The sequence below is a fragment of the Lagenorhynchus albirostris genome, chromosome 15, assembly GCF_949774975.1.
Source record: "Lagenorhynchus albirostris chromosome 15, mLagAlb1.1, whole genome shotgun sequence".
Classification (NCBI taxonomy): Eukaryota; Metazoa; Chordata; class Mammalia; order Artiodactyla; family Delphinidae; genus Lagenorhynchus; species Lagenorhynchus albirostris.
The window spans coordinates 1,845,197-1,872,736 of NC_083109.1; the positions used below are offsets into that span (position 1 = coordinate 1,845,197).

The window sequence follows — 27,540 nt, forward strand, 5'->3', positions numbered from 1 at the left end:
TGCTGCCGGCGCCGGGCGGGGCGGGGGCGGGGCGAGGGCGGCAGCCAATGGCGGGGGCGCTGAGCGGGGCGCGTGGGGCAGCGGGCTGGGCCCGGGGCTCGCTCTGCTGCTCTCGGCACTCGGGGCGCACGGACGCTCCGCCAGCGGCTCGGGCTCCAGCTCCGCTCCGGGTCCGCTAGTGCTGCAGCGGTCGTGCCGCTGGCCCGATTCGGCTCAGATTCCGGGCCGGGCCCCCTCGGCGCCGCCCGCCCCGGCCGCGGTCTCGGCGCCCGCGGACCATGCGCCGGGTACCCCGCGGGGAGCCCGGTCGGGCCGAAAGCCCGCAAAGACCAGGCTCCCGGGCCGGGATCCCTCCCGGCTGCCCGGCCGACGATCCGCGCCCTGCCCTGCGCCCCGGCGCCGCGTGAGCCGGCGGGGCCATGGAGCGCTCCCCGTCCGACGGACCGCTGAACGCGTCGGGGGCGCTGGCAGGCGAGGCGGCGGCGGCGGCGGCGGGCGGAGCGCGCGGCTTCTCCACCGCCTGGACCGCGGTGCTGGCGGCGCTCATGGCGCTGCTCATCGTGGCCACGGTGCTGGGCAACGCGCTGGTCATGCTCGCCTTCGTGGCTGATTCGAGCCTCCGCACGCAGAACAACTTCTTTCTGCTCAACCTCGCCATCTCCGACTTCCTCGTGGGTAAAGCCCCCAGCCCCCGCCCGAGCCCAGGGGCGCCCTGCCGGGTCGGGCCAGCGGTGATTGGAACGCGGACCTAGGGTGCCTTTGCCTCGAGGACACGCCCCGCTAAGGGGTCCGGCCTGGGGAGGGGGCATCCGGGACTCGTGGGGAGGTGGGCGCAGGCGAAGTTCCTTGCTTCCCCGGCCGCGGGACTCGGGCTGGGGAAGGATGTCCCCGAGGAGGGGGTCCTAGCCAGCGGGCGCTCGGCCAGGCGCAAGGCGCTGCGGCCGCGGTGCAGCGGGGGCTCTTGCGCCGTGGCTAAACAAAGGCTGCAGAGGACTCAGGACACGGGGAGGGCGCTGGGGGGGAGGTTTGGGGAAGGGGACATGGAGGGGAGATTTTTAGAGCCACGTTGGGGGAGGAGGCCATGGGGAAGGCGGGCGGGGTTGGGGGGAGAGGCTCTGAGGAGTGCGCTCTCACGTGTCTGTGCACTGCTGCAGGCTGTGGGGCGGGGCGCAAGGAGGGGGCCGGAGCACCAGACACCTGTTGGGGCTGAGACAGGCGTCTGCCAGACGCTCAGAGTGGGGTTGGCGGTGGGCGCCCGCGTGGCAGCAGTCAAGTGCCCTTTGAGTCCGGAGAAAGGCTTTCTCGGTTTCTGAGCTGATGAGGAAGAGCCAGAATGGGAGCTTGGGATCCAGCGGGGCCAGAGAGGGAGGAAATGTTCTTTCTTCCTCTGGGCACTGGGAGGGCTGGGCAGAAGTCCAGGGATGACCAGACCAAGGCTCTAGGGCTCGTCGCTCCCAGCGGTCCCCACACCTGGATCTTCCTCCTGCCCCCAAGTCCAGGGGACCCAGTGGGACTAGGGGCCGGGCAAGGGTTGAAGGCCAGGTGCAGTGCGAAGAGTGTGCCTATGAATGAGGCGGAGGGAGGATCGCTGGTCCCAGAAGGGCCACCGAGTGACCCTAGGTCCTGCCTGTCTCTCGGCTGGGGGTGGGGTCTGACCCCCGCGCAGCCACGGCCCACCACGGCCCTCCTCTCCCACAGGGGCATTCTGCATCCCACTGTACGTGCCCTACGTGCTGACTGGCCGCTGGCCCTTTGGCCGGGGCCTCTGCAAGCTGTGGCTGGTGGTGGACTACCTGCTCTGCACCTCTTCTGTCTTCAATATCGTGCTCATCAGCTATGACCGCTTCCTGTCGGTCACCCGAGCCGTGAGTCTGGGACGTGGGTGCCCGTGTTCACTCCTAGGGGGAGGGGTGGTCAGGGGCGGCCAGGAGACGCATCCGGCAGGGGGTACGGCCACTTCTGAGTGGGCAGTGCTGGCTGGGCTTGATCCCTACTGGCCTCACACCTGACACATCGGGCACTCTATGGCCAGCCGCCCACTCGGTAGCCATGTGCTGCCAGTAGGACTGGTCCTGGTTCAGGCAGAAGGCACAGTGTGGACCCGAAGGAAGGGGGTCCCTTCAGCCTCCGCCCTGGAGCAGGTCCAAAGTCCCTGGAACTAAGGGAGGATCTGGGCCAGGGGCCCTTGGTGGTACCTCCCCACAGGTGTGCATGTCTCAGGAAGACAGGCTCCACGAGCTTCCCTGGGCGTGGTGGCCACCATGAGTTAGGGGCCCTGGGCTGCCTGGACTTCCCACGTCGGTGTCCTCTGGGCACCAGGCTGGCGGCACAGAAGCAGAGGTCACTCCAGTGCAATCTCATTTTCTCCCTGAGGCTCCATCAGGCACCCCGGGGCCCTCCGCTGGGGACCACATGTGTCCTAGTCCAGGGAGGCAGTGGGACAGAGTGCATGGGTTTTGAGCCAGCTCTGCCCCTTGAGCCGACCCACCTGTGTTCTTTCCTGCCCTGCCTGAGCCATCATGAAAGTGGGGATCATGCTGGAGCAGTTGTGAAGGTTAAACAAGATGGTATCGAACGGTGCCAAGCAGAGAGACTGGCGCGCGGCAGGCACTCAGTGGATCGGACAGTGACGTGGCCCCGGGGGAGCGCACAGCTGATGGGGCGATGGCAGACAGGCCGCCCGGCACAAAGTTAGGATTCTGGGGGAGGTTCTGAGGCCACAGGAGAGTGTGACAGGGCCTCAGCCTGCCCGGGATTCATGGGGCGAGGGGAGGAAAAGGGAAAAGCATCACTGCCGGGGAAGGCGTGCACAGAGGCCCAGAGGCTGCTGGGAGCTGCGAGCGGCAGCGGCCGACCTGGGCTCAGTCCCCTTGCCTCCTGACCCAGCGTGTCCCACCGCAGGTCTCCTACCGGGCCCAGCAGGGCGACACGCGGCGGGCAGTGAGGAAGATGGTGCTGGTGTGGGTGCTGGCCTTCCTGCTCTACGGACCCGCCATCCTCAGCTGGGAGTACCTGTCGGGGGGCAGCTCCATCCCCGAGGGCCACTGCTACGCCGAGTTCTTCTACAACTGGTACTTCCTCATCACGGCCTCCACCCTCGAGTTCTTCACGCCCTTCCTCAGCGTCACCTTCTTCAACCTCAGCATCTACCTGAACATTCAGAGACGGACCCGTGTCCGGCTGGACGGGGCACGCGAGGCGGCGGCCTCGGAGCTTCCCCCCGAGGCCCAGCCCTCCCCGCCGCCGGCCGCGCCCAGCTGCTGGGATTGCTGGCAAAAGGGGTGTGGGGAGGCCGTGCCGCTGCACAGGTGCGGGGTTGGGGGTGGCGAGGCAGCCCCAGGCACCGGGGCCGAGGCTGGGGATGCGGTCCTCGGGGGCGGCAGCGGGGGACGTGCCGTGGCCTCGCCCACCTCCAGCTCTGGCAGCTCCTCGAGGGGCGCCGAGCGGCCACGCTCACTCAAGCGGGGCTCCAAGCCATCCGTGTCCTCAGCGTCCTTGGAGAAGCGCACGAAGATAGTATCCCAGAGCATCGCCCAGCGCTTCCGGCTCTCGCGGGACAAGAAGGTGGCCAAGTCGCTGGCCGTCATCGTGAGCACCTTTGGGCTCTGCTGGGCCCCGTACACACTCCTCATGATCACCCGGGCCGCCTGCCACGGCCCCTGCGTCCCCGACTACTGGTACGAGATGTCCTTCTGGCTGCTGTGGGCCAACTCGGCCGTCAACCCTGTCCTCTACCCGCTGTGCCACTACAGCTTCCGCCGGGCCTTTACCAAGCTGCTCTGCCCACAGAAGCTCAAGGTGCAGCCCCCCAGCTCCCTGGAGCACTGCTGGAAGTGAGCCGGCCTCCACAGGCACCTGGGATGCAGGGGCAGAGCCCTCCACTGCCACCACCCTCGAGGCCCTGGGTTCGCGGACAGCCGGGCCTCGCCACCCTCCACCCGGCTGCCCCGCAGGCACGAGCCCTGGCTTGTCCTCGGCCCACCCTAAATGCCATGGCAGCCTCTCAGCGCGTCTGCTGGTAGTTGATGCAGCCTGGTGGGCGGCTGGACAGGCCCCTGCTGCCCAAACCGGAATGTGGCCACCCAAATCCCGCTCTAGCCCGGGAGGGACAACCCAGGGGTCCCAGCCAGTCTGCCACTCCCAAGGACAGTGGGATGGCCGGTCGTGTCCACGCTTCACACAATTACTGCTTGGTGTTTTCCCAAAGCAAGTGCCTGGCGTGCGCTCCAGGCCTCCAGAGCCGGTGCGCTGCCCCTGCACGTGCACGCGTCTGCACACCCCTGCACACCTGCCCCGTCCCAGACAAGCCCCGGCCACTGGCTTTGCTGCTGTCTGTCCCCTGCTCTAGCCTGGGACCTGGCTCCTTCATCCCTCTTCCCTCCAACTTTCTCTGCTCCCCAAGTGCCGGGTACTCCCCAGAAACCTCGCGGCAGGTCTCCGCTTCTCCATTCTGGGTGTTTCAGGAAGGCGGAGAAGAAGAAAACACATCCGTGAACTCGCTGTTCCTTGGATGTTTAATGAAGAGAGACAAAACTGCCGAGGAGCTCAGGGCTGGTGTGTGGGCTCCCACGCCCTCCTTCCTCGTGCTGCCGCTTCCGGCTGAGCTGCGCCAGCGGCTTCTGCCCACCCCGCCCCCCAGCTCGCGGTGTTGGGCCCCGACTGGCGGCTCTGCGAGCGGCCAGAGCCCCGGACGCCTGCTCGTCCAGCGGGCTGCCCTTCCATCTACTCAACCCGAGTTTTCTGGGATTGACGGGGACCCAGCAGCGCCCTGAGCGTCCTGGGGCTCCCAGGGGCAGTCGGAGGAGACCAGGGGCTGGGTGCCCAGCAGAGGGGCCGCTTCACCATATCCCGTGCACCTGGTTGGCACTCTGCATGCTCCGTTCCCCGCGCACCTGCTGCACTGCCCCTGCAGACCCCAAAGTCCACAGTAAAGTGTATTTTTTTTATTGGTGCTGATTCCTGAGCACTTTGTGGGGGATGGCTGAGCCCCTGTACTCCAGTCGGGGACCCAGGGGGGCACAAGAGCACCCAGGTGGGCATGAGGCACAGGCCTGACCCTCCCCCTGGCCTCAGTGTCCTTTTCAAGTGGACGAGCCCGGCGGTCATACCAGGCTTTAATCCTAACAAGCGACGTGTGCCCCGGCAGTGCCCCGCCCGCTCCCCACTCCAGTCTTGAAAACACGCGGCACAGCCCTCACCTGCTGCAGCCTGCCTGCCCCCAGGACAGGAGTTCTCACGGCTCTCAGCCATGATCTTCCCCCTGGGGAGATTCCAGGGGTGTGGGGACTGGAGCTGAGCTTGAGGGGCTGGGCCAAGGGAGGGGAGGGGCTTCCTGGGCAAAGGCCTGGAGGCGGGACTGAGGGTGATGGATGGGTACGGGGAGAAGGACCTGACAGGATGATGCTGGGTGATCCTGGGCCCAGTGGGCTCCACGGAGGGGGAAGACACTGGCCCTCACCCCAGGTGCCAGAGTCCACTCAGAAAGGGGGCAAGACCAGCCCAACTTGGGGGCAATAGACACTTGGGTGGGTCGGATGTCTCCTCCTCCAGGAAGCCTCCCCTTCTTTCCAGCCATGAGGGCCCTCCCTCCCCTGACCTCAGGGACACAGCCTCTCGTACCCTCCCCACCGTGCTGGCCCAGCGTCCACAGTCCTTTCTTCCTAAGGCAGAGAGACCTTTGGCTGCCTCACGTCCCTCCCTTACAGCTGGGTGCCGTGGGTCCCATCTCCAGCAGTGAGGTGCCCGCCAGCTCTGAGTCTCACCACTGCAGGGGGCGAAGCTCTTCACAGCAACATTTGAAACCCACAAACCTTCCTCTTCCAGACATTTTCTCACCCCTCAGCTGCACCTGCACTTTGTTTTCCCAAGCACCCAGAAGTCTTCCTCCAGAATCCCAGCTGGGACTCCTTCCCCTCTGCACTTTCCCTCCACCAGAAGGGCCCCCTCTGCTCAAGGCAGGACATTCTTCGTGGACCCCCTCTTTAGTGGCCCAAGGGAGGGGCGAGCCTTAGGTCCCCTCAGGGCGCTGGGAGCAGCCGGGGAAGGCGGTGACAGGGAGGTCGCCCACTGTTTGTGGGCCCAGAGCTTGGGGAAGCCCTCGCAGCTCTGGGGCCCGTGGTGAGGCTGGCGGGCTAGCCATTGGCCTTCCCTCCGGCCCTGCAGACTTGCCTGGCCCCCAGAGGGTGGGCGTCCGTCCCGCAGCCCAGAGCTGTCTGGAGAAGGACAAAGAACCCATTCTCTACAGCGGTGGGGACCTCCGTGCGGCCTGCACAGCCAGAGCCCTCGCTGCCCCTCGGCCCGGCCCTGCTAAATGGCTACAAACTGGAAGATAAAAGTGCAGCCTTTCAAGAAATTTTGCCTTCAATCTCTACAAACTGCCGCTTCCCGAGCTACTGTGCAGGGATGGAGGAGGAGAGAAAGACACGGAGTCTATTGGGCCCATGTCCAGCAGCAAACAAACACACCAAGGGGGTCTTTCTCCTTGGATCCGACCGCTGGGAGCAGAGACAAGCTGAGCCCCAAGGCAGGAGCAGCCACCTCTGCAGGCGCCGCCCACGTCAGCAGCTGCTGTTTATTGAGCACCTACTGTGTGCTGGGCTCTCTGCTGGACAACAGGCTGGCGCATCAGCAGGGCCATTCCCGCGGGGGCTGAGGACTGTGGGGGGACCAGGAGGTGGGTGGCCTGGCTCGTCAGCGGGGGGGGGGGCAGGGAGCCTGTCTGCGGAGGTGACGTTTCACTCATTCATTCCACAAACTTCCACTGAGCCCAGTGGTGGGAGCCCCGAGAGGTGGCAGAGGCCGAGCCTGAGGCTGAAGGAAGGGCCCGCAGGTGAGGGGGGCAGAGGGGCAGTGATGTTTCAGGGCCCGGAGGCTAAGGTAAGGAGCGTGGCCTTGCTTCTGAGGACAATAAGGCATCCAGAGAGTGAGCCTTAGGCCCTAGGATGGAGCACAGTCTGGGTGGCCCGCCTGTGTCAGCACAGTCCTAGCAGTGGGTGCAGAGACTGGCAGGGGCATGAGGCTGGGAGGCAGTGGCACTGAGGAACTGGGCAATGGCCCGACACAGGGTTCTGCCCTGGGTGCCCGTGGATGGCCTGGCTCCTCCCATCGGGGCCAGCTGTCAGCTCTCAGGGGCCAGCACATCTGCAGCGCTCCCGGGTCTGGCACCGGCTACGTATGTCCGGCTGCCGCTCCCGCCCCGCTGCTTGCTCTGGGGCAGCCCCCGAGAACAGCTTCTGTGCACATGCTGGGTGAGGGTCCTTGCCAGCCTGGGGTGAAGACCCTACATTCTCAGGAGCCCAGCAGGCAGTCCCCATCCTTCTACAAAAGGACAAATTATTCAACGCTCTTTTTGGGGCATCAGGGCCATGAAAACGGAGGCCTGGGGTCAGCCGGCAGGGCCTCTGGAGGCCTGAGATCTGGGGAGCCACACGCTGTCTGGCCTCTGCCTCCCCACCCCCCATCCTGACACTCGTGGCTGGACTCGGGGCTGCAAAGAACATTTCCACCAACACTTACTGCAGCCCTGCATCCTCGTGGCGACCCCACGGGGGGCTGCTCGACTATCCATTCTGCAGACTCCCCAGAGCCAGGACCCTGGAGGCTGGGCGACTCGCCCCATATCCCGCGCTCAGCAGTTGGTGGGGGCCAGGACCCCATCCTCACTCTTCCCTGGGTTCTCCCCAGGCACCGCAGGGGATGGTGGTGTGTGAGTGGGTCCCTGCCACGCTGCACCTTCCTGGGGGCCCAACTGCATCCCTGGGATGGCGAGCACACCGGGGAGACCTGCCTGATGGCGCATCTGGGGAGGGATGCTGGCTCCGGCAGGTCAGGGCTGGGGGTCCTGGAGCATGCAGGGCCTGAGGCTGGGGGTCCCTGGTGCTGCCCAGGAAGGATGGCCATGGCGCCTGGCACAGGGACTGTGCTTAGACTACAATTATAATGAACAGACCTACTATGTTCCGGGCACCATTCCGAGCCCTCTTCTTATGTAAACTCATCTAGTTCCCAAACAGAGTAGGTACTATTATTCCCATTTTACAGATGAGGAAACAAAGGCACAGAAAGGTTAAATGACCTGCTCAAGGTCACACAGCTAATGACTCTCCTTCCATGACCATTTTCCCAGGGCCCTCGGCTCTCAGGGCCACCTTCTCTTTCCTCTCCCGAGCCCGACCCCCAGGCACCCGGAGCAGGCTCAGGGGACACACACATGCTCCTGAGTGTGCCCAAGGCCTCCTGCTGCACCCATTCTTCTGGTGACAGCAGCCCGTTTCTCCTTTGGGAACCATTCCCCGTTTACTTCAGTGGCTCCAGGATGGGCGTGGATCCCAGGCATGGCTGGTCAGAATCACCGGGAAAGGTTGGGGTGGTGCATGTCTCCAGTGAGGCCAGAGAGCAGCAGTCCTGGGACCTTGTCTAGTGCCCTGGGAGGCCTGTGCTCCCCTTCAGCTGGGGCTGCCGGCCTGGCGGCCTCCAACACTATCCTCACAGAGGCCACCCCGTGGAGGGGGCACACCTGGCACAGCCGAGGCGGAGGAAAGCCACCCGAGAGCTGGACGGAGGCGGCTTCCACGTGCTGTTGTCTGAGCGCCTGGATCCAGCCTGGCCTGAAGCTAGAACCTGGACCTTTCGGTTTCATGAGTCACCAAATGCCCCTTCCTTCCTAAAGCCGGCAATGAAATGACGTTTTGTAATGTGATGGCCCAAGCTGGCATCCCTCTGTCTTGGGGTAGGGGAGGGGAACAGAACACTTCTGCCCATGGGAGGTCTGTGACTTTAATAAAAAATAGGAAAGTGAGTCAATTATTTAGTTGGCAGGAAAATAATGATTTTTGGTATATTAGGAGTAACATACTGGCTCTAAGGGTGAAAGGTCAGGAGGCCAAGCCATTTGTCTGTGACATCCTTCCTGTCCACAGGGGGACCTCGGCCAGGCGAGTGCCTTGGCCTTAGATTCCCTGTCCATTAAGGAGAGCGTCCCAGACAGCACGCGGCATCCTGCTCCAGGGTGGCAGGCGCTGTGTCCAGAGGAGGCACCTTGCTCTGGAGTTTGTCAGACACAAATCTCAGAGGGGCGCAAAAATATCCTTCAAAAGAGAAAGAAGAAAGGGGAGAAGGGAGAGAGGAGCGGAGGGTTTTGGATGTAAGGGGGGAGGGGGTGGTAGCGCTGTGGGAACTGCGCTAAAAATGCATCCGTGACACTCCGAAGTCACCAGTTTCCAAATTCAAACATGACAAATTTGATGATCTTTAAATGCTTCCACTTTAAATGCTGGACGATCTTTAAAGAGTCCAGCAAAGCCTGGTTCTGAGCAGAGGTGTAGGAGTCGGGGCAGCTCAGTGGACGGGAACGGCCTGCCTTCTGCCCTCCTTCCTGGGCCCCAGCTTAGCAGGACCACATTCCTGAGAAGCCAGGAGGGGGCAGGGGGTAGACCATTCCTCGCCAGCCCCTCCCGGGTGCCCCTCAGGGCCTGGGGCTTCCTTTGACAGCCCAGGCTCGGCTCTGTCCCAGCCCCTCCAATCCATTAACTCATACTGAAGTGTGCGGGACTGACTCCTCCAGGGACAGGGGGAGATGTGCACTGTAACAGAGGATGATCTCGATCTTTAAATCAAAGAAGGCAAATTCTAATGCAGGTATTTCAGACCGTAAGACACACCAAGTGGGTGAAGGGCTGGGGGTGGATGGTGTCTGCACTTTCTTGAGCTCCTGCTACCTGCTGGGCCCTGAGCCAGACGCTGACTTCACCAAGGATTCCAGATCCGTGCAGCTGGGACGTCAGGGTCCCTTGCTCGGAGATCCTGCACGGAACCCCCGTGGTGGGCAGCAGCTCTGCGGGCCACACGGATACTTCATGGGACCAGTGCCGGGTGCTTCAAGTTGCCCCCTTTAGTCAGCCATGGACCCCAGACGTTCCTCCGTGGTTCCTGTGAGAGCTGGCACCCCCTTGTCACGGGGAAGGCCGACAGGCGGCCAGGTGCCCGCCATCTTAGGCAGGGGTGGCTGCTGCCGGGTCCACCCCAAGGACAGCGGGGGCAGCTGGCCTCTGCCCCCCAAGGCCCCCTCCAGGGATGGGAGAAAGGCAGGGCCCCTCGCAGAGGTACAGCCTCGCCCAAGTTGGCCCAGCCCCCCAGCCCTCCCTGCAGGCCCAGCATCAATGAGGGCTGATTCCACGACCTCCCCCGCACCTCACCCCTTCACTTCCGCCATCAGGTAAAACACAGGAGCTCAGTGCAATCTGGATTTCAGAGTCACAACAAATAATCTGTTAGCTAAGTACTGCATTCTTTGTTGTGAATCTGAAATTCAATCCTAACAGAGCCGGTGACCCTCCCCGTGTTCACAGACACTGCAGGGGCCGGGCTGGGCTCTAGGGATCCATCCAGGTCTCTGGAAGCCACGGGAAGGGACCAGGGCTGGGCTGGTGGGAGGGTGGGCGGGTGGCTGCCTGTGGCCTGGAGTCCTGGGCCTGGCCAGGGGCGGCGTGCTGGCATCCTGGGGGCACGGCCCTCTCAACCCTGAGGCTTGCTCTGTCCTTACCTGTGGCTCCCACAAGACCCCACACAGGGCAGGGGCTGCGTACCCTGGGTGGGGCTGAAGTGAGCAGGCTTGACCCCCAGGCCAGGCCGTGGGTCTTAAGCTACTCTGCTGGGCTTAGTGTCCCCGCTGTACAGACGATGAAAACCAGGCAGCTGGGGTGGGGTGACAAGCGTGGGCGTCCCGGCGATACTCCCAGTGCTGAGCGTAACAGGTTCAGTGGGCTGGGCTGGGCAACCTGCCCACCCCAAGGCCACAGCAGAAACTGGAAGGATTTCCTGGCTCTGGGAAAATATCAACCCACGGGTGCCCACTGATTCCTTGCAAGGAAAGATATTTTCCTCTAAAGAATCAAAGGATTGCAAGACAGAACGAGACCGCCCAGGGGCCCCTTCTCGGGCACGCACAGCCCCGCCCCAGAGGCCTGTGTGTCCCCTCTACTCCGTTTGGCCTTTTGCCCTTTCCGGAGAGGCGACACTCTGGCCTTGGTGGGTCCAAGCATTAGAGCCGCCCTGGCAACGAGAAGATGAACATCAACGGCAGACAGCGCCCAGCGCATGCTCACCTGCACGCGTGTGCCTGCGTAACTACGTGTGCGTGTGCGTGCGCTTAGTTCTACGTGTGTTTTCACTGTGGTCAAATACATCTAAAATTTGCCCTTTCCGCCATTTCAGTGCACAGCTCAGAGGCGTGCGGCCATCCCCACCACCCACCTCCGGAACGTCCTCGTTTTCCCAAACTGGAAGTCTACCCATCAAACGCTCAGTGCGACTTCATCACGGCACAGGACACCGCCAGGCCCCTCGTGCTGCCCTTTTAGAGCTGCAGCCACCTCCCCACCCCAGGCCGGCCCCCCTCCCACCGTCTGAATGGAATCCGCAGGCAGCCACGTGGCGCAGCCGCCTGCTGCCCTGTCGCCGGGCGGTGCTCTCCACTCTATGGTCTTTGAACGTATGCCCTGTCCGTAAACATGCTGGCATGTATCCCCACACACGTGCATGTATTCAACTGAACTACGACCTGCCCAGCACGTCTGTCATGCCTCCGGTGCCGGCACTGTCCCGGCCCTGCGACGCAGCCCAGACCAGGAGCCTCGTGGCGGTAGGGGCTGATGCGGAAGGCCAGGCCAGGGGGCCATACGCCTGACAGCGGCTGGCGGGGCGCAGGGCAGGGCCCTTGTGGGTGGGGCTGCTTGATCAGGTGGTCAGAGGCCCCCAGCTGGGGGGCATTCATAGGGTGTCTGAGGACGGGCACTTGCATCACAGGGACTGGCAGCACAAAAGCCTGCTGTCCTGGAGGGTCCTTAGTGTAGCCAAGAAGCAGCTGGAGCAGAGGACAGAGGGAGGGGATGGGCAGCAGGGGAGGGCAGGCCAGGTCAGGGCTGGGGCTTTGCTGGAGGGAGGGGGTGGCCCAAGACGGGGTGGAGGAAGGACCCGTGCATACAGGGATTATGGCGCCTACGCTGCCGTGCGGGGAGACCAAGGGGCCTGAGCAGGGTACTAGAATAGAGTGCTGACTGGGCTGAGGGGCACCCTCAAATTCACAAGCACTGGAAACTTACAATGTGACCTTATCTGGAAATAGGGTCTTTGCCAATGAATTAGAGAGTAAAGCGGGAGGGAGAGGAGACCAGGGAGGAGGCGGCCACCCCGCCCCGGGAGGCCCCGCCAGGCGCTGAGCCCACTGCCTGCATGGGAACAGAGGGCCACGGGCACAGAGAAGAAATCTCAGGGAAAGGCTGGCGGCTGGAGCTTCTGGGAGATGAAATCAGTAGGGGAGGGACGACGCTGGGACAGAAACAGCACGCAGAGGAAGAGGTAAAGCCAGGCAAAGAAACAAGGTGGGGCTGTGCCAGCCCCCAGGGAACGAGGCCCACGGAGACGGCCAAGCGCCTGGCCCGCAGCCCACGCCCTGCTGGCCTGACGCAGACCCAGGCCACCCGGTGCGGCCGTGGGGAGGGCACAGGGAGGGGGACATGAGAAAGCGAAGTCTCGTCCCGGGGCCAGAGGTCAACAGGTGGCGCCCCGGGCTGATCAAGGAAGCAAGAGTTGCTGAGACTTTGGAGCAGGTCACTGAGCGGGAACGGCCAGAAGAGGTGGCCCGGCTGAAGCTGGGCCTGGGGAGCGGGACACGGCTCTTGCTCGGCACCCACCCACCCGTCAAATAGTCTTCAAACTAAAAGAAACCTAAACGCACCTGACATCAGCCACCACACACTCGCTCATTCCACAAATACGTACTGGTGCCCCCTTGGGGTCAGGTCCTGAGGCTGCTGGGGGCACAGTCGAGAACAGGACAGAGCCCCTGCCTTCTGGGGCACCCCTTCTGGGTCAGCTACGGGAGGCATCTTGAGCGTCTCCCCTCTGAAGAGCACACGTGGTGGGCGCCCAGCAAGCAAGATGAAAGGCCATGGATAATTAATGCTGCTCTTCGCGGTGGCCTGAGAGAGAGCAAATACATGCAAAACCCAGCTCTGGTTTCCAGAACACAAGGACCTCTGAAATTACAAGGCATTAAAATAAAGGTTCAGGTAAAGGACTCTTGTTCTAGTTGCAAATTTGATGTCAGATCAAAACGGAATTGCTCCTGAAAGCTCAGGCGCTGGCTTATTATTCGAGGTTTGCCCAACCCCCACGTGTGGAAAAGACACTGGCCTAAGTGCACCCAGCGGCCCAGCTGCCTCCGGACCCTGAGGCCGATCCCCAAAGGGCCCCGGGTCCCTTCTCCACTCATCCCTTAGGCCCTCAGGGACACATCAGATGCATCAGACTTTATTTGGGGGGAACAAAAGTTCCAGGCCATTTTGCCGGATGAGCAGGCTAGGAGCAGCTGCGCCATCCTCACGGGGCACCTGCAGTCAGGGGACGCTGGGGGCGCGGGCACGGCTCCCATCAACACCTAGAAGCACAAACCTGAGACACTGGCTACCCTGGGGGACGGCGCTGCCATGCCCCACCTACAGTCCGCAGTTAATAACCCGTTCGCGTGTACTAAGTGGGTCAGAAGCCACACGTCCCTGGGTCGGATACTGGGAGCAGTCGTGAAGCTCGGCTGCCAAAGAGCACAGCGCCGTCTGGGACAACAGGGCGGGTGTCACCCTCACTGCTTCCCTCAGACGGCGGCATCTGAGGATTGCACCTGCAAATGCTTTCCCTCCCCCGGCCCTCGCGCAGCAGAGCATCCCCGCCAAACTGCGCTCACGGGGCGCGTTGACAGCCGTGGAATCAAGGGCCCACCTCTGCGACAGCTGCCGCCACCCAAGGGTCAGCAGGGAACACCGGCTCCCACCCACCGTGTGCACTTGGCAGCATTTGGCGACGTCAGGCAGAGTGTGGTCCCTGCTAATCAGGGGCCAATTAACACAGACGAGCCCATCGTAGCACGTCAGTCGCATGCAGGCGGGTGCGGGAAGCACCGGGAACAGACGGGCGGGTGCGTGAGCGTCCACCGCCCCAAGGTCCCAGGCCCAGGGCAGGGGGGCGCATTGGTGGGGAGCCCTGAGCTGGTGGGGAGGCCGCTGCACCAAGGCCTCTGATTCTTTGGGGCTCCTTCCTCATCTCCGGTCACAGTCAGCCTGCCTGGGCACTGCCCATGCCACCTCCCGGCCTACCACCTCCGCTACCACCGGAGAGGCTGGCGGCCCCGCTCCAGCTCCGCGGCCACGTGGTCATCGTGCAGCTCCTTCAGACGTAGCAGCAGCCCCTCCAGGTTCTCCCCAGTGGCCGCTGACAGGGCGATGGCCTCTTGGCCTAGGCGGGCCTGCAGCCGGGGCAGCTGGGCTCTGGCCTGAGGGAGGTCGACCTTGTTCGCCACGACGGCATGGGGTCTCTCGGACAGGCCTTCCCTGTACTGTTCTAGCTCGTACTTCAGGTCATCCAGCTGCGTCCACGGCTCTGGCACCGAGAGGTCCAGCACGAACAGGAGGAAGGGGCAGCGCTCGATGTGCCTCAGGAAGGCCAAGCCCAGGCCCCGGTTCCGGTGGGCTCCGCGGACAATGCCCGGGATGTCAGCCACTGCGGAGGAGAAGAGCAGACGGTCCAGGAGGGGAACCTGAGACCTCTGAGTTCTGATCCTCTCCTTCCAAGGAACACCTTGCAAGTAAAGTCGTTCCATTTACTGCCTCAGTGATGCATCAGGCCAATTGCCATCTGAGGCATCTCAGCTTTCAGCTCTGCTAATGCTTTGAAATATCTGGTTGACAGGCGTGATGACAGATCAGTCTAATAAGAACTACTTAACACATTGCAGTCTTTCTGGCTTCAAAAATGATTCAAAAAAGGGGAAGACGGCTTCCTGTACTCTATTAATAATTTGATTACCGATAGAAACGATGGAGTCTTCTGCAAGTATAAAGCGCTACACAAATCGCGTCGCCAGCAGGCTGACTATTTTTAATGGGTACATTATCTTCTGGAAAGTTTTCTTCTCTCAAAATGGTACAGGGAACGCTTTTTAAATCACACGTTGTCCACATGACTGACGGTGCCGAGTTCCCCGTAGATGAAAGAGAAGAATAGAGGCGGTGAAAAGGAATAATTTCCTCAGGTTTGAAATTTAAACTCCAATTCCTGCACTGCCACTAACAGATGCCTGGGGGAGAGGGTGGGAAGCAAACCTAAAACCTGATTCTGATAAAGAACTACAGTTTTCAAATGAAGAAAACAACGCTACACGCAAGAGTTACATAAGCATTGCTCTGAACCCCATCGTCGCCCTGACTCTCTGAGAGGCCCTGGCGTCCTACCTGCTATTTGCTGGTGGTCCTCGCAGTGAACAACCCCCACATGCGGGTTCAGGGTGGTGAATGGGTAGGAGGCCACAGTGGGCCTTGCGTTGGAAATGGCCCGGAGAAGCGAGGATTTCCCCGCGTTGGGGAATCCGACCTGGAAGAGAGTGGGGACGGCCAAGGTCGGGGGTCTTGGGTCGGGAACCGGGGACGAGGGACAGCAGGGCTCCTGACGAAGCCAACAGGCTCTGATGGGAGAAAGTGGGCTGCCCGGCCGCCGCCCTCCTGGCATGTCCCCCACCATCCTCCCGCCGGGGCTTCAGGTGACACCCACCAGCCCAGCGTGTGCCACCGTTTTGAGCTCCAGGAAGAGGACCCGCTCCTGACCCGGCTGTCCGGGGGTACAAGTCGTGGGCGCTCGGTTGCTGTTGGCCAGGAAAAAGCGGTTGCCCTTCCCGCCTGCCCCGCCTAGTGCTGCAATGAACTCATCACCCGGGTGCGAGAGGTCAGCCAGGACTTCGTTTCCCTCCTTCACCAAAGTGCCCACGGGGACCTGAAAAATAACAAGTGCTTATAGGGGCAGTATGAGAAGGGAGGCACAACTAAGCTCCACAAAGGGACAAAGGACCTGGGAAAGGGCCCAGCCCTAAAGGGCTTGAGAGGCTGACTGCACTGCAGGCAAACTGCATAAATGGCTTTTCCCAACAGTGCGTCTAAAGCATCAGGGTGAACAAAAGCATCTGGAAAACGAGAGTGATGCTGAAAGCACAAACTCTCCACTCATAGGGAGATGCCCGAGAGGGTAGGTGGGGGCAGATCACGGGGCTGGAGACAGTGGGGGAGACCTGCGGGCCCCACGGGGCTGGAGACAGCGGGGGAGACCTGCGGGCCCCTCACTGTAAATATAATCGTCTCATGACTTTCTGAACAGGTGACACATTCACACGGTATGAAATCAGCACAGAGTCCCCGTCCAGGGTTGCTCTGTGGAGGACAGGGCCCCTCTGGACCACTTGGCAGGACCTGGGAGCTTGATGGTCCAGATGGCCTACCTGGATGTAGAGGACAGCGCCGCTTCGCCCAAAGCAGTTCTTCCTGCCGCCGGCTCCTCCGTCAAAGCCCTGGTACTGAGACAGGACTGAGGACAGGGACTTGACTTGCCGGTCAACTGGAAGTCAGAGCGAGAAGCGTCATCTCCCTCTGTGTCAAAGGCAGACCCATCTCATGTTGTTAAGTTTCTTTTGTTCAGATTCAGAACGTTAAGAATGCACCTGGGACGGGACCTCCCTGGTGGCACAGTGGTTAAGAATACACCTGCCAATGCAGGGAACACGGGTTCGAGCCCTGGTCCGGGAAGATCCCACATGTCATGGAGCAACTAAGCCCGTGTGCCACAACTACTGAGCCTGCGCTCTAGAGCCCCTAAGCCACAACTACTGAACCCACGCATCACAACTACTGAAGCCCAGGTGCCTAGAGCCCATGCTCCGCAACAAGAGAAGCCACTGCAATGAGAAGCCTGCGCACCACAACAAAGAGTAGCCCCTGCTCTCCGCAACTAGAGAAAACCCACGTGCAACCACAAAGACCCAACACAGCCAAAAATAAATAAATAAATAATAAAATAAAAATGAAAAAAAAATCTAAAGAATGCACCTGGGACCACGGAATAAAGTTGTAGCAAAAGTCGCTAAACTAGCAATGTGATTTTTTTTTTTTGCAGTACGCGGGCCTCTCACTGTTGTGGCCTCTCCCGTTTGCGGAGCACAGGCTCCAGACGCGCAGGCTCAGCGGCCATGGCTCACGGGCCTAGCTGCTCTGCAGCATGTGGGATCTTCCCGGACCGGGGCACGAACCCGTGTCCCCTGCATCAGCAGGCGGACTCTCAACCACTGCGCCACCAGGGAAGCCCGCAATGTGATTTTTTGAAAAATTTAATTTCCTATTTTCTTTCAAAAAATACTACAATTTTCAAACAATTCAAAAATTACCCATAATGTCATCATCATCTTGAAAACAGCTGTACTTACTATGCTGTGAATGGTTACCGAGGGGACTAGTTTGCTAATATTTGTGCTCCATGTGTGTCAGGGCAATCAGTACCCTTTCAGCACTTGACTGAGATAGTAACAGATTAACCCTTTGACAGACTGTACCAGAACGTTAGATTCCCTGACAGTAAACTGTCTTTGTGTTCCTGAAATAAAAAAAAACAAAACCATCAAAGTTGGTTTTGGGTGGATTATCTAAATGTGAACATCCACATAATTTAATAAAATGATGTCCACAGGTCAATTTTTGAATCCAACTTCCTGTTAGGATAAGAAGGTGAAAACTCCCCACCCCGGAGGCGCGCAGACACAGCGCGTTTCCCCGGGCTGCCCCTCGGGACACCTGCCTCTCAGGATGACGTGGCCGCCGTAGCCTCCGTCGCCACCATCGGGGCCTCCAAACTCCTTCCGTGGCTCACTGTGGAAGCAGCTCACCCCATCACCTCCGCGTCCCCCTCGGACAAGCACTCGGCGATGGTCCACAAAATGCCTTTTCTGCAGAGAGCACACAGAGGCCTGTCGTTATTAACTCTGCAGTCCTCCCAAGGACCAAGCAGTCATTTGTAATGTACCTTTTCTACCCATGACAGGCTTTAAAATTAGAAGCTAATGATATTAATATTGCTAATCACGCCTAAGATGCAAATATAAGAAAGAGTTCCCACAAGTCACTGCTATTTGTAAGCAAATGTAAATCAACAACGCAGATGTTAAAAGTGCTCAGCGTGGAATACACACCCCAGTCACGAACTCCACGCTAAAAACCTAAATAAAACGCAGTTTAGGAGATACTCCTCAAATAAAGCGTCTTCCCAGCTTTTTCAAATAGAAACACGTTATTGAAATAACAGGTCTTTAAAAAAAAAAAAAAAGGAAATAACAGGTCTTTACTAATGGAGAGTTCTGCTCCTCAGAACGAGAGAATGAGAGTGACAGTCCCTGGGCCATTATCAGGCTTTTTTTTTTTTTTTTTTGCGGTACGCGGGCCTCTCACTGCTGTGGCCTCTCCCATGGCGGAGCACAGGCTCCGGACGCGCAGGCTCAGCGGCCATGGCTCACGGGCCCAGTCGCTCTGCGGCATGTGGGATCTTCCCGGAGCGGGGCACGAACCCGTGTCCCCTGCATCGGCAGGCGGACTCTCAACCACTGTGCCACCAGGGAAGCCCCAGGGCTCCTTTTTTAAATGTGGTGATGCAGACAGAGCCCTTATCTGAGAGCAAGTTTTTCTCTAGGTCCCTAAGGGAGACACAACCTACCTAAAGAATCAGAACTAACTAACCAGGTTAACATATATATACATATATATATATATGTGTATATATATATATATGTTTTAATATTTATTTATTCGGCTGCGCCGGGTCGTAGCTGTGGCACACGGGATCTTCGTTGCGGCGTGCGGGATCTAGTTCCCCGACCAGGGATCAAACCTGAGCCTCTGCATTGGGAGCGCAGAGCTTTAACCACCAGGGAAGTCCCCTAACCAGGTTAATATTTAATAAACGCTTGCTCACAGGACAAGACGTCCAGCTGCCCAAGGTGGCAGGGTGCAGTGTTGAGGACGCCACTCCCAGCCCAGCCGTCCTGCCCCGAGGGGCCCACCTGCTCCCCGCACATGTGCACAGGCTGACGTGGCCGCCCACACGGCCCCTCCATGGGACCAGGGCATCTGCATTTCCATCCACCCCTCCAGAAGCAGACCCTTTTAAAGGAAAATACAGAAATACTTCATGACGCTCTGGCACCACCACGTGGAAAACCATGAATTACTGTTTCAAAAACGCAATGTACAATTTTGAACATGATGGAAATCAACCGCGATGGGAAAAAAGCACAACTAAGGAGCATCGTACAGAAGACAAAACTTAAGAGTCAATGTTTACATTCTGGGGAGGAGACAAAACCACGTGAAAACTTGATATATCTGAGTGCACACGCTGACTGCCAAAGTAATTCTCCACATGAAGTACTGTTTGCCCTATGAGCCTTAATTGGAAGCCGCACTTGGGAGGAAACAAAGTGGATTATAAACATGTGTATTCTTGAATTTAATTAAAGATCATTCACGTTTTAAACAGGTTTTGATAAACAGAATAAAAAACATGTAAGCCTTGGAGAACTATAGAGCTAAAGGTGTATGCCCCGGTCCCCACACCCCCCTGCCATAAATTCAGAACTATTCACATGTACCTAAGAACATATCCAGTACATATCTCAGACACGCAGGCTAACGATACATAAGCCCCAGGCTCCCTCCCGGCGAAGGGAGCGAACACGGTCGTCACTTCTGGCATGCTGGGCGCTGCCCTGGGTCCGCCGCAGTTTTAGGCCAGCCCAGTACTTGGTACCCGCAGGCCTTCATCTCACGTCCTCATTTCCAAGGATAAACAAAGACAAGACAACAAGAGCTCAAAACAACGCCCTGCGCCTTCAGAGGGGAAACGGCGTCAACTTCCTTCAAGGTTAGAAGACTCACCAGTTTTTTCTCCGAGAGCAGCTTCTTCCTGGGGGGTTCCTGGTGCTTGCTGCAGTCCGCACAGCTGACCGAGAGCAGCCTGGGAGACGCGTGCTGGGGAAGGAGCCGCCCGGGCCTGGGAAACACTCGTGCCAATGGTGTCCAGCACCCCACGCCCTCCAACACCGGCCAGGATCTCGCTGCGAAAAGCCTCGAACGTATCATGGCTCCTTAGCAAAAGGCAAACTGGCAAAATATGACATCTGGTTTAAACCTGAACACGAAACCGAAACTAAAGAAGTGTGAGCACCTGGCACAGGAGAATGCTGGCGAGTGTTTCTGAAACAAATAAATGAACCAATGAATGACTTTCTTACCTCACTCACCACCTTCCACCCCGAGTCACGCCCTATTAGCCTATATGCTACTTGGAGGGAGTTCCCTGGCGGCCTAGCAGTTGGGACTCTGGGCTTTCACTGCCGGAGGTCCGGGTTCGATCCCTGGTCAGGGAACTGAGATCCCGCAAGCTGCACAGCGCAGCGAAAGCAAGTCTCCTTAGCCTATATGCTACTTGGGGGAAAGATCTGTGTACAAAGGATTACATCATTAAATCTCTTGCAACTCTGGAATATACTCCCTGTAGAATAGCAAATACCTGCTAAATGAAAATATTAAAAAGGAAATCTCAGCCTCAAATCCAAATTTCTTAAAAATAAAAACACCCATTTACTCAGATGCTATGGTGTTATCCTGCACAGTTTAAAATGGTCCAACTGGAACACAGTGGGGTATTTCCTATGGGTGCAGTGGGTAAGCCGCCAGACTCTGCACAAGGACCTCTGCCCCTTTCCCCCAGGGCGACCTAGGACAGTTCACTCATCTGACGACGGACCAGGCTGGGAGGGACAGAAGGCACGACAGCAGTACCTGGCCCATGTGAAAACTCAGTAAGCGTGAGCCACTTTTCATTAACTAAGAGCTGTTTACACCACTGCTCGTTCATTAAACAGCTCGTGATAATTATACATCTTGTAGGTGCTGAGGGTCAACGCGAGGAATCTCAGGCCCAGCCCTCCAGGAGACGACACCCCTCCCCGTCCACTGTTCTGAACGTCACCCACTTCCAACGTCCCCGCTTCACAGGCACACGTGTGCCACATAAAAGGAAACCACTGAGGCTTTCCTCCCATTGTTAAGTACGAACTACACATACAGAAGGGATATAAATGTACACGCATTATTTTAAAAATATTCATAAAGCCACCACGTGCGCAACACAGCAGGCGAGGACACAGGGCTCGCCTTTTCCATTGAAGCCCCTCCTGTACCTCCTGCTCCACACCTCCTGACCCTTCTGAAAAGGAAATACTTCCTTGGTGGGAGCTATTCCCTCTGCATGGCACTGAAAAGCTTTGCTTTTTGTTCGGAAACAATCAGGTATAGAAAAGTTCAAAGGAGAGTCCGTGAACCACTTGAGGGTGAGCGGCCGACCTGACACCGAACCCCCAACCCCCCGGACACGGCAGTGTGGCTCCCTGTGGACAGAGGCACCCCCCACGGAACCGGGGGGATGGCCTTTGAAACCGGGCCACCAGCCACACCCAGACCCCCAGCTTTGGCTAACGGTCCCTATAGCGGCTCCCACAGCAAAGGGTCCAGCTCAGAACCACGAGCTGCGTTTTGCTGCCACGTCTCTGCAGCCCCTCCCTGACTCTTGTGCCCCTGAAACCTGGAAGGTCACAGGCCAGCTGTTCTGCAGCGTGTCCTCGTTTTCCCTCTGCCGGACGTCCCTTTGTGACGAGCCGCGGGCAATGCACCTTTGGCAGGAATTTCACACGAGTCAGGGGCCTTGCTCACCCTGCACACGGAGCTCCCACGCAGGGGGACCCTGCCCGCTTCCCTGCGTCGGGGCGCCCCTCCCTCCCTGTGTAGTTACGAGGACCTCAGGGGAGGTGGTCTGAGACTGTGCAAATCCCGTTCCTCATAAACTGTCCATTTACTCATTTTTACGGGCTCAGTTTCCTATTTTATTCAGTTAGCTACGCTGTTACTATCATTTACTTCAATGCTCAAACTGTCTCTGGTTTGGGCAGTGGCCGCCCATCCCTTGGCTTTGGTGTCCTTCTGACACATGCCCCTCAACCTGTGAGCGCTCCCTGCTTCCTGCCACGAAATGTCCCACGCTCACCGGGCACTTTCCCTGGTTGACCCTGCAATCAGCCTTTACTCCAAGGAGCCCTGGTTCTTTTAGTGGAGAATGGTATTTAGAAGGCCACCTGTATGCTGGGGGTGCTCAGGGGTCCTGGGGTGGTGCTGCTCGTGGGTCCTCTCCGTGGACAGAGCAGACGAAGGTAAACGCATCCACACACAACACTCACATCTGTAGTCACTGCTACACCGATCCACCCACGGTTTTAGAGCAGCATCTTTTGAAAACCATGGGTTCACACCTATAATCCCAATTCCAATTCAACACCACAAGGTTCTAATTTTCTCCTTCTGTCTTTGCAAGTCCATCCTCTGACTGTCAGAGTCCCGGCTCCATTACCCGCAGTATGTTTACTCACCCAACCTCGACAGTAACCAAACCTTCACCTCCTGACGTAGGTGCTCTCCCCTTCCACTGGGCCGCCCCTCCATGGGGACACCCTCCTCCTGTTATCTTCCTGTTAATGTATTGTTCTAAATACACCTTTATTTCAGAATGATTTTAGATTTACAGAAAAGGTGATATTCCCATATACATCTTATCCAGTTTCCCCTAATATTAGCATCTTACATGACCAGGGTACACTTGTCAAAACTAAGAAACCAACCCTGCTATGTTATTATTAATTAAACTCAGGATGGCATTTGGATTTCACGTTTCCCCATGAATATCCTTTTTCTGTTCCAAGATCCCACACTGCATTAAGCCCTCTTAAAAGATATTTTTAAAGTGCTAAAAGAAAAAAAGTCCCACCCAGCATTGTTACACAGCCTGTGAAAATATCCTTCAGGGAGGGAAGTGAAGTAAGACATGCTGGGTGGTGGGAGACACTGTCTCCACAAGCAGTACCCCAGAAAGAAAATGACACCACAGGGAAACCCCAACCTTTAGGAATGAGGAGACAGCAACAGAGATGGTAAGTATAAAAGACTATTTTTGGGGGACTTTCCTGGTGGCGCAGTGGTTAAGAATCCACCTGTCAGTGCAGGGGACACGGGTTCAATCCCTGGTCTAGGACAATCCCACATGCCGCAGAGCAACTAAGCCCATGTGCCACAACTACTAAGCCCACGCACCACAACTACTGAAGCCTGCGCGCCTAGAGCCCGTGCTCCACAACCAGAGAAGCCACGGCAATGAGAAGCCCAAGCACCACAACAAAGAGTAGCCCCCACTCGCCACAACTAGAGAAAAGCCCGCGTGCAGCAACGAAGACCCAACGCAGCCAATAAATAAGTAAATGAATTAAAGTACCTATCCTTTAAAAAAAAAAAAAGAGACTATTTTTTCCTTGTAAGAGTTTTAAAAGATGTATGACTGTAGAAGGAAAATTATAACACTGTCCAGTGGGTTTCCCATGCATGCAGAGGTGACTGCAAGGTTTCCACATTTCTGTGAAGTGGCACAAGTCTTAAGTCTAAGTGGATCATGAAAGGTTAGGTAAGTGGATCACTGTAATCTCCAGAGCAACCACTAACATGTATCTCAGAGATATGTCCAAAGGCCAACAAGTAGACGAATTGGAATGCTAAAAGCCTTTCCGATAACTCAAAAGAAAGGGGACAGCAGAACAAAGAAGAGGGACAAAGGGAAAACAAATAATAAAATGGTACCCTAAACCTAACCATACACGTAACTCAGACAAAACAGACTTCCAGAAAAAGAGCATTTCCTAAGATGAACAAAGGCATCTGATAATGACAAATGGAATTAGTCATCAGGAAGGCCTAACAATTAAAAATGTGCGTGATAGGGCTTCCCTGGTGGCGCAGTGGTTGGGAGTCCGCCTGCCGATGCAGGGGACGCGGGTTCGTGCCCCGGTCCGGGAAGATCCCACATGCCGCGGAGCGGCTGGGCCCGTGAGCCACGGCCGCTAAGCCTGCACGTCCGGAGCCTGTGCTCCGCAACGGGAGAGGCCACAACAGTGAGAGGCCCGCGTACTGCAAAAAATAAAATAAAATAAAATAAAATAAAAAAGAAGAGGTAAAACTGCAGAAAATATGACTGTCTCCACAGCAAATTCCAGTGAAATCTATATAACAAAGAAGCACGGTTTTTGTTTTGTTTTTTATAAATTTATTTATTTAATTAATTTATTTTTGGCTGCATTGGGTCTTCGTTGCTGCGCACAGGCTTTCTCTAGCTGCGGCGAGCGGGGGCCGCTCCTCGTTGCGGTGCGCCGGAAGAAGCAAGGTTATTGGTTACAAGGTTAATTTGCAAAAGTCAACTGTGTACTTCTATACTAGCAGCAAACTATAAAATGAAATTAAGACAACAATCCCATTTACAGTGACACCAATTACAAAAGCATCTAGCTTAACGATAAGCTTAACAATAAACATTTAAGACCTCTACCTCACTACTGGCAAGATACTGTTTTAAGTGTTTTCCAGGGATTAATGCATTTAGCTCTCATAACAGCCCTGTAAAGAAAGTACAGATGAGGACACAGAGGCAAAGAGAGGTGAAGTGACTTACCCAAGGTCACAGATCTCTCAGATGGGAGGAGTGGAGTATGAAAGCAGGGTGTCAAGGGGCAGAACCAACCACCTGATCATCAAAGAAGCATACCCACAGCTAAGTCTGTTGGAGAGCTATGCCATCCGTCCCGGCCGGGTTGAAAACCAAGCTTCTGGGCACTGGTAACACAAAACCTGAAAGCGATCAATCAGAGGTGACGATCAGAAAGCCAACCAGAGACCTGAACTCTGAATCTTGCCTAATGTGGAGTACTCCTCCTTTTTACCTCTTCAGCGTGTTTGGAAAAATCTGCTGAACGCGTGCCGTGGCTCTCCCTTGCCACGTGAACAAGTTCACTTTGGTTTCACATGACTCTTTGGTCTTTGTTTTCCTTTTAATGCTTTACCTGCTCTGGCCAATAGCCCCATGCGGCTATTAAGTTTAAATTAACTAAAAAAATTTTTAACGTAAAAATTCAGTCCCTCAGTCACACAAGCCACATTTCAAGTGCTCACAGCTACATGTGGCCAGTGGGTACCACAATGGCCAGCACCCATTAGCACATTTCCACCATTACAGAAAGTTCTACTGGACAGCGCTGCTCTTTATTGTGCAGTGGGAACTCAGATTCCTCCTAGGAGCATCCCTCTTCCTGGGCCCAGCAGAGCAGAGTACAAAAGGTGGGACGGTGGTGAAAGCTGAGGGCCCAGAGTCAATCAGACTTCATGATTACAGGATGGGGGCTTTTAAAAATGCTGGGAAGGCGCTCAATACACAGCAAGGGCTCCACTTTGTTCTGTAAAGTGTTAAGATCAGTTCTACTGGTCCATACACATTATTATCTGCCAGGAGCCTCTAAGATCCTCCTACGGAAGGATCTTTAATTTTTTTTTTTTTTTTTTTTGCAGTACGCGGGCCTCTCACTGTTGTGGCCTCTCCCGTCACGGAGCACAGGCTCCGGACGCGCAGGCTCAGCGGCCATGGCTCACGGGCCCAGCCGCTCCGCGGCATATGGGATCCTTCCGGACCGGGACACGAACCCGCGTCCCCTGCATCGGCAGGCAGGTGGACTCTCAACCACTGCCCCACCAGGGAAGCCCGGAAATTTTAAATTTTTTTCCATGGGAATTCCCCGGCGGTCCAGTGGTCAGGACTCTGTGCTCTCACTGCCGAGGGCCCAGGTTCAATCCCTGGTCAGGGAACTAAGACCCCCCGAAGCTGCTCGGCCAAAAACAAACAAACAAAAATCCCTTACAACCACCCTATGAGGGGTAACAGTGCATGCTGGCTTTTTTCCATCTGCTTTTCTAGACCCCTTTTCCACCCTGCTCCGTTTCAGAAGCCTACCCTGCATGACTACTCAGCTACCTTGCCGTGGGGCGGAGACTGCAGGGAGGCGCAGGAGGGCTGGATCCTGACTGAAGGCCGACCTCCAGCCAAGGAAGCCCCGTCTATGCTGCTCTCTGCTGGTCCTGGTAACTGGCCCTCCCCTTATCCTGGGGTGTCCAGGAGCAGAAGCAACTCCACTGTTACTACCGCGTGATAAAAACACTAACTCTGCTGTTTCCCTGCACACTCCGCTTTAAACTGGGCCTTTACAAACCCTCCTTAAAGTATCCTAAAGTGATGGTGCCATAACTTCTGACCCTTTCATTTTTTATGCCGTTTTGTTTTGTTTACCACGCTGCCTGGCATGCGGGGTCTCAGTTCCCCGACCGGGGATTGAACGGTGCCCCCTGCAGTGGAAGCGCGGAGTCTTAACGGCTGGACCGCCAGGGAAGAAGCCCCTTTACGCCCACTCTAAAGCTGTGGAGGCTGAGACTCAGAGAGTCTCTCGCGTGCCCAACACAGTGTCCTCGCTGCCTGTATTTCACAGCAGGGTTCTTCAAATCAGGGATGTGTACGCGACCACCATCCAAGGGAACCGAGGCAAAGGTCATTTTAAAACGATCAGTTTTGTGCTCCTTAACTGTGGACACGTTTTCTCTGCTAAAGCGTATCTGCCTGGGAACCGACTTGCGTTGAAAAGCGTGATCTCCTTTCCGCTCGTGTCGTGAGAAGGGCCCTCTACAGAAGGAAGCCCCCTCCAGGGTGCTGGCCCCAAGGACACGCCTCCCTCCTCCCGACAGGCCCGCGAGCAGGACAGACCCCGGTGTCCACAGCGGCGCGGACGCCGTACCCGGTGCCGGCCCAGCCCGCCCAGAGCGCCCTCGCAGGAGGACGCCGCTCCTGTGCGAACGCTCACGCTGTTCGGTGCAACCGCGCGCCACAGCAGGTACAGAGCAACATCCGGGAGGAACCGTTTCACACTCAGGACCTCGACCCAAGGGAGTCTCCGGGCCACCCGAGCACGCCCAGGCGCGCTGAGGGGAAGCCGGAAGCCCGGGCCGTGGACGCGAGGGCACCCCCGGCCGCTATTCGCACTCACCACTCCAGACGGCACGCCACTTCCGGGGCCGGCTCCACGGGTCACTTCCGGGGCGGGTCCCGCCTGCGCAGGGCTCCCCTGCGCGCATGTGCGGCGCGGGAGGGGTTGGGAGGGGAAAAAAGGGAGCTGCTCGCGTCTGCGCAGAGGTGAGCGTGGACTCCGGCGTGTGGAGCGGGCGCGCCTCGGGACCCGGGGATGCAGGGATCCCGGGCCCGGCAGCCGTCTCCCCGCCGGGGCTTCCGGTTCCCCATCACCTCACGGAAACTCAGTCTCCAGGACGGTTCTCGAAGAGCCAGTTTATTAATTACAACAAAGGCATAAACAACTTAGACGCCAAAGTCCGGCTGAGGAGAGAAACGGACGGGTGAGGATGGTTGTCCGGGACCGGGCTGTGCTCACGGACGAGACGGCGTGACCTGGTCAGTCAGGGCTGGGAAGTCACACGGAAACGCCCTCCTCTCGGTCCGAGTGTGAGCGGCCGCCCCGCACGGACCGCCGAGGCCCGGCTGCGGCTGCGGGCGCGCGAGGGATGCTCGGGCCGGAGGCGGCGGGGCCAGCCGGCGGCCTGGGCGCTGTCGGCACCTCCGCGGGCCGCGCCGGTCACCGCTCGAGGCCCGCCCCGCCCGGGGCTCGGCCGTGGCAACTCGGCGGCACTGACCGCACCGCACCGCACC

General features: G+C 58.0%; 2 protein-coding genes across 9 annotated transcripts; one reads left to right on the plus strand and one right to left on the minus strand.

The window, feature by feature from the left end:
- The first annotated feature begins 419 nt into the window (after positions 1-419).
- Positions 420-3,837, plus strand: HRH3 (histamine receptor H3). The gene is made up of 3 exons (XM_060123864.1): positions 420-675; positions 1,699-1,865; positions 2,902-3,837. Exons 1-3 carry the CDS (start codon positions 420-422, stop codon positions 3,835-3,837), a joined length of 1,359 nt encoding a protein of 452 aa, XP_059979847.1.
- Positions 3,838-13,286: 9,449 nt separating this feature from the next.
- Positions 13,287-26,916, minus strand: MTG2 (mitochondrial ribosome associated GTPase 2). 8 transcript variants are annotated; one of them, XM_060123101.1, is made up of 8 exons: positions 26,867-26,916; positions 24,457-24,632; positions 19,791-20,015; positions 17,662-17,809; positions 16,316-16,431; positions 15,598-15,816; positions 15,282-15,420; positions 13,287-14,550 (listed from the first exon to the last, which is right to left on the minus strand). In XM_060123101.1, the coding sequence occupies exons 3-8, from the start codon at positions 19,992-19,994 to the stop codon at positions 14,156-14,158; spliced, it is 1,221 nt and encodes a 406-aa protein (XP_059979084.1). In that variant the 5' UTR covers positions 19,995-20,015; positions 24,457-24,632; positions 26,867-26,916; the 3' UTR covers positions 13,287-14,155. The 8 variants fall into 8 exon arrangements, with proteins under 8 accessions (XP_059979084.1, XP_059979083.1, XP_059979082.1 ...); XM_060123100.1 differs by lacking the exon at positions 26,867-26,916 and adding an exon at positions 26,684-26,851; XM_060123099.1 differs by lacking the exon at positions 26,867-26,916 and adding an exon at positions 26,618-26,851 and having other exon boundaries at positions 19,791-19,999.
- Between the last annotated feature and the right edge of the window lie 624 nt (positions 26,917-27,540).

Coding starts and splice junctions, on each gene's coding strand:
- HRH3 (XM_060123864.1), top strand. CDS start 420: ATGGAGCGCTCCCCGTCCGACGGACCGCTGAACGCGTCGGGGGCGCTG. Junction 676..1,698: donor CATCTCCGACTTCCTCGTGG/GTAAAGCCCCCA, acceptor CCTCTCCCACAG/GGGCATTCTGCATCCCACTG. Junction 1,866..2,901: donor TCCTGTCGGTCACCCGAGCC/GTGAGTCTGGGA, acceptor GTCCCACCGCAG/GTCTCCTACCGGGCCCAGCA.
- MTG2 (XM_060123101.1), bottom strand. CDS start 19,994: ATGATACGTTCGAGGCTTTTCGCAGCGAGATCCTGGCCGGTGTTGGAG. Junction 15,817..16,315: donor GCGCTGTCCTCTACATCCAG/GTAGGCCATCTG, acceptor GTTATTTTTCAG/GTCCCCGTGGGCACTTTGGT. Junction 14,551..15,281: donor GGACCACCAGCAAATAGCAG/GTAGGACGCCAG, acceptor TCTCCTCCGCAG/TGGCTGACATCCCGGGCATT.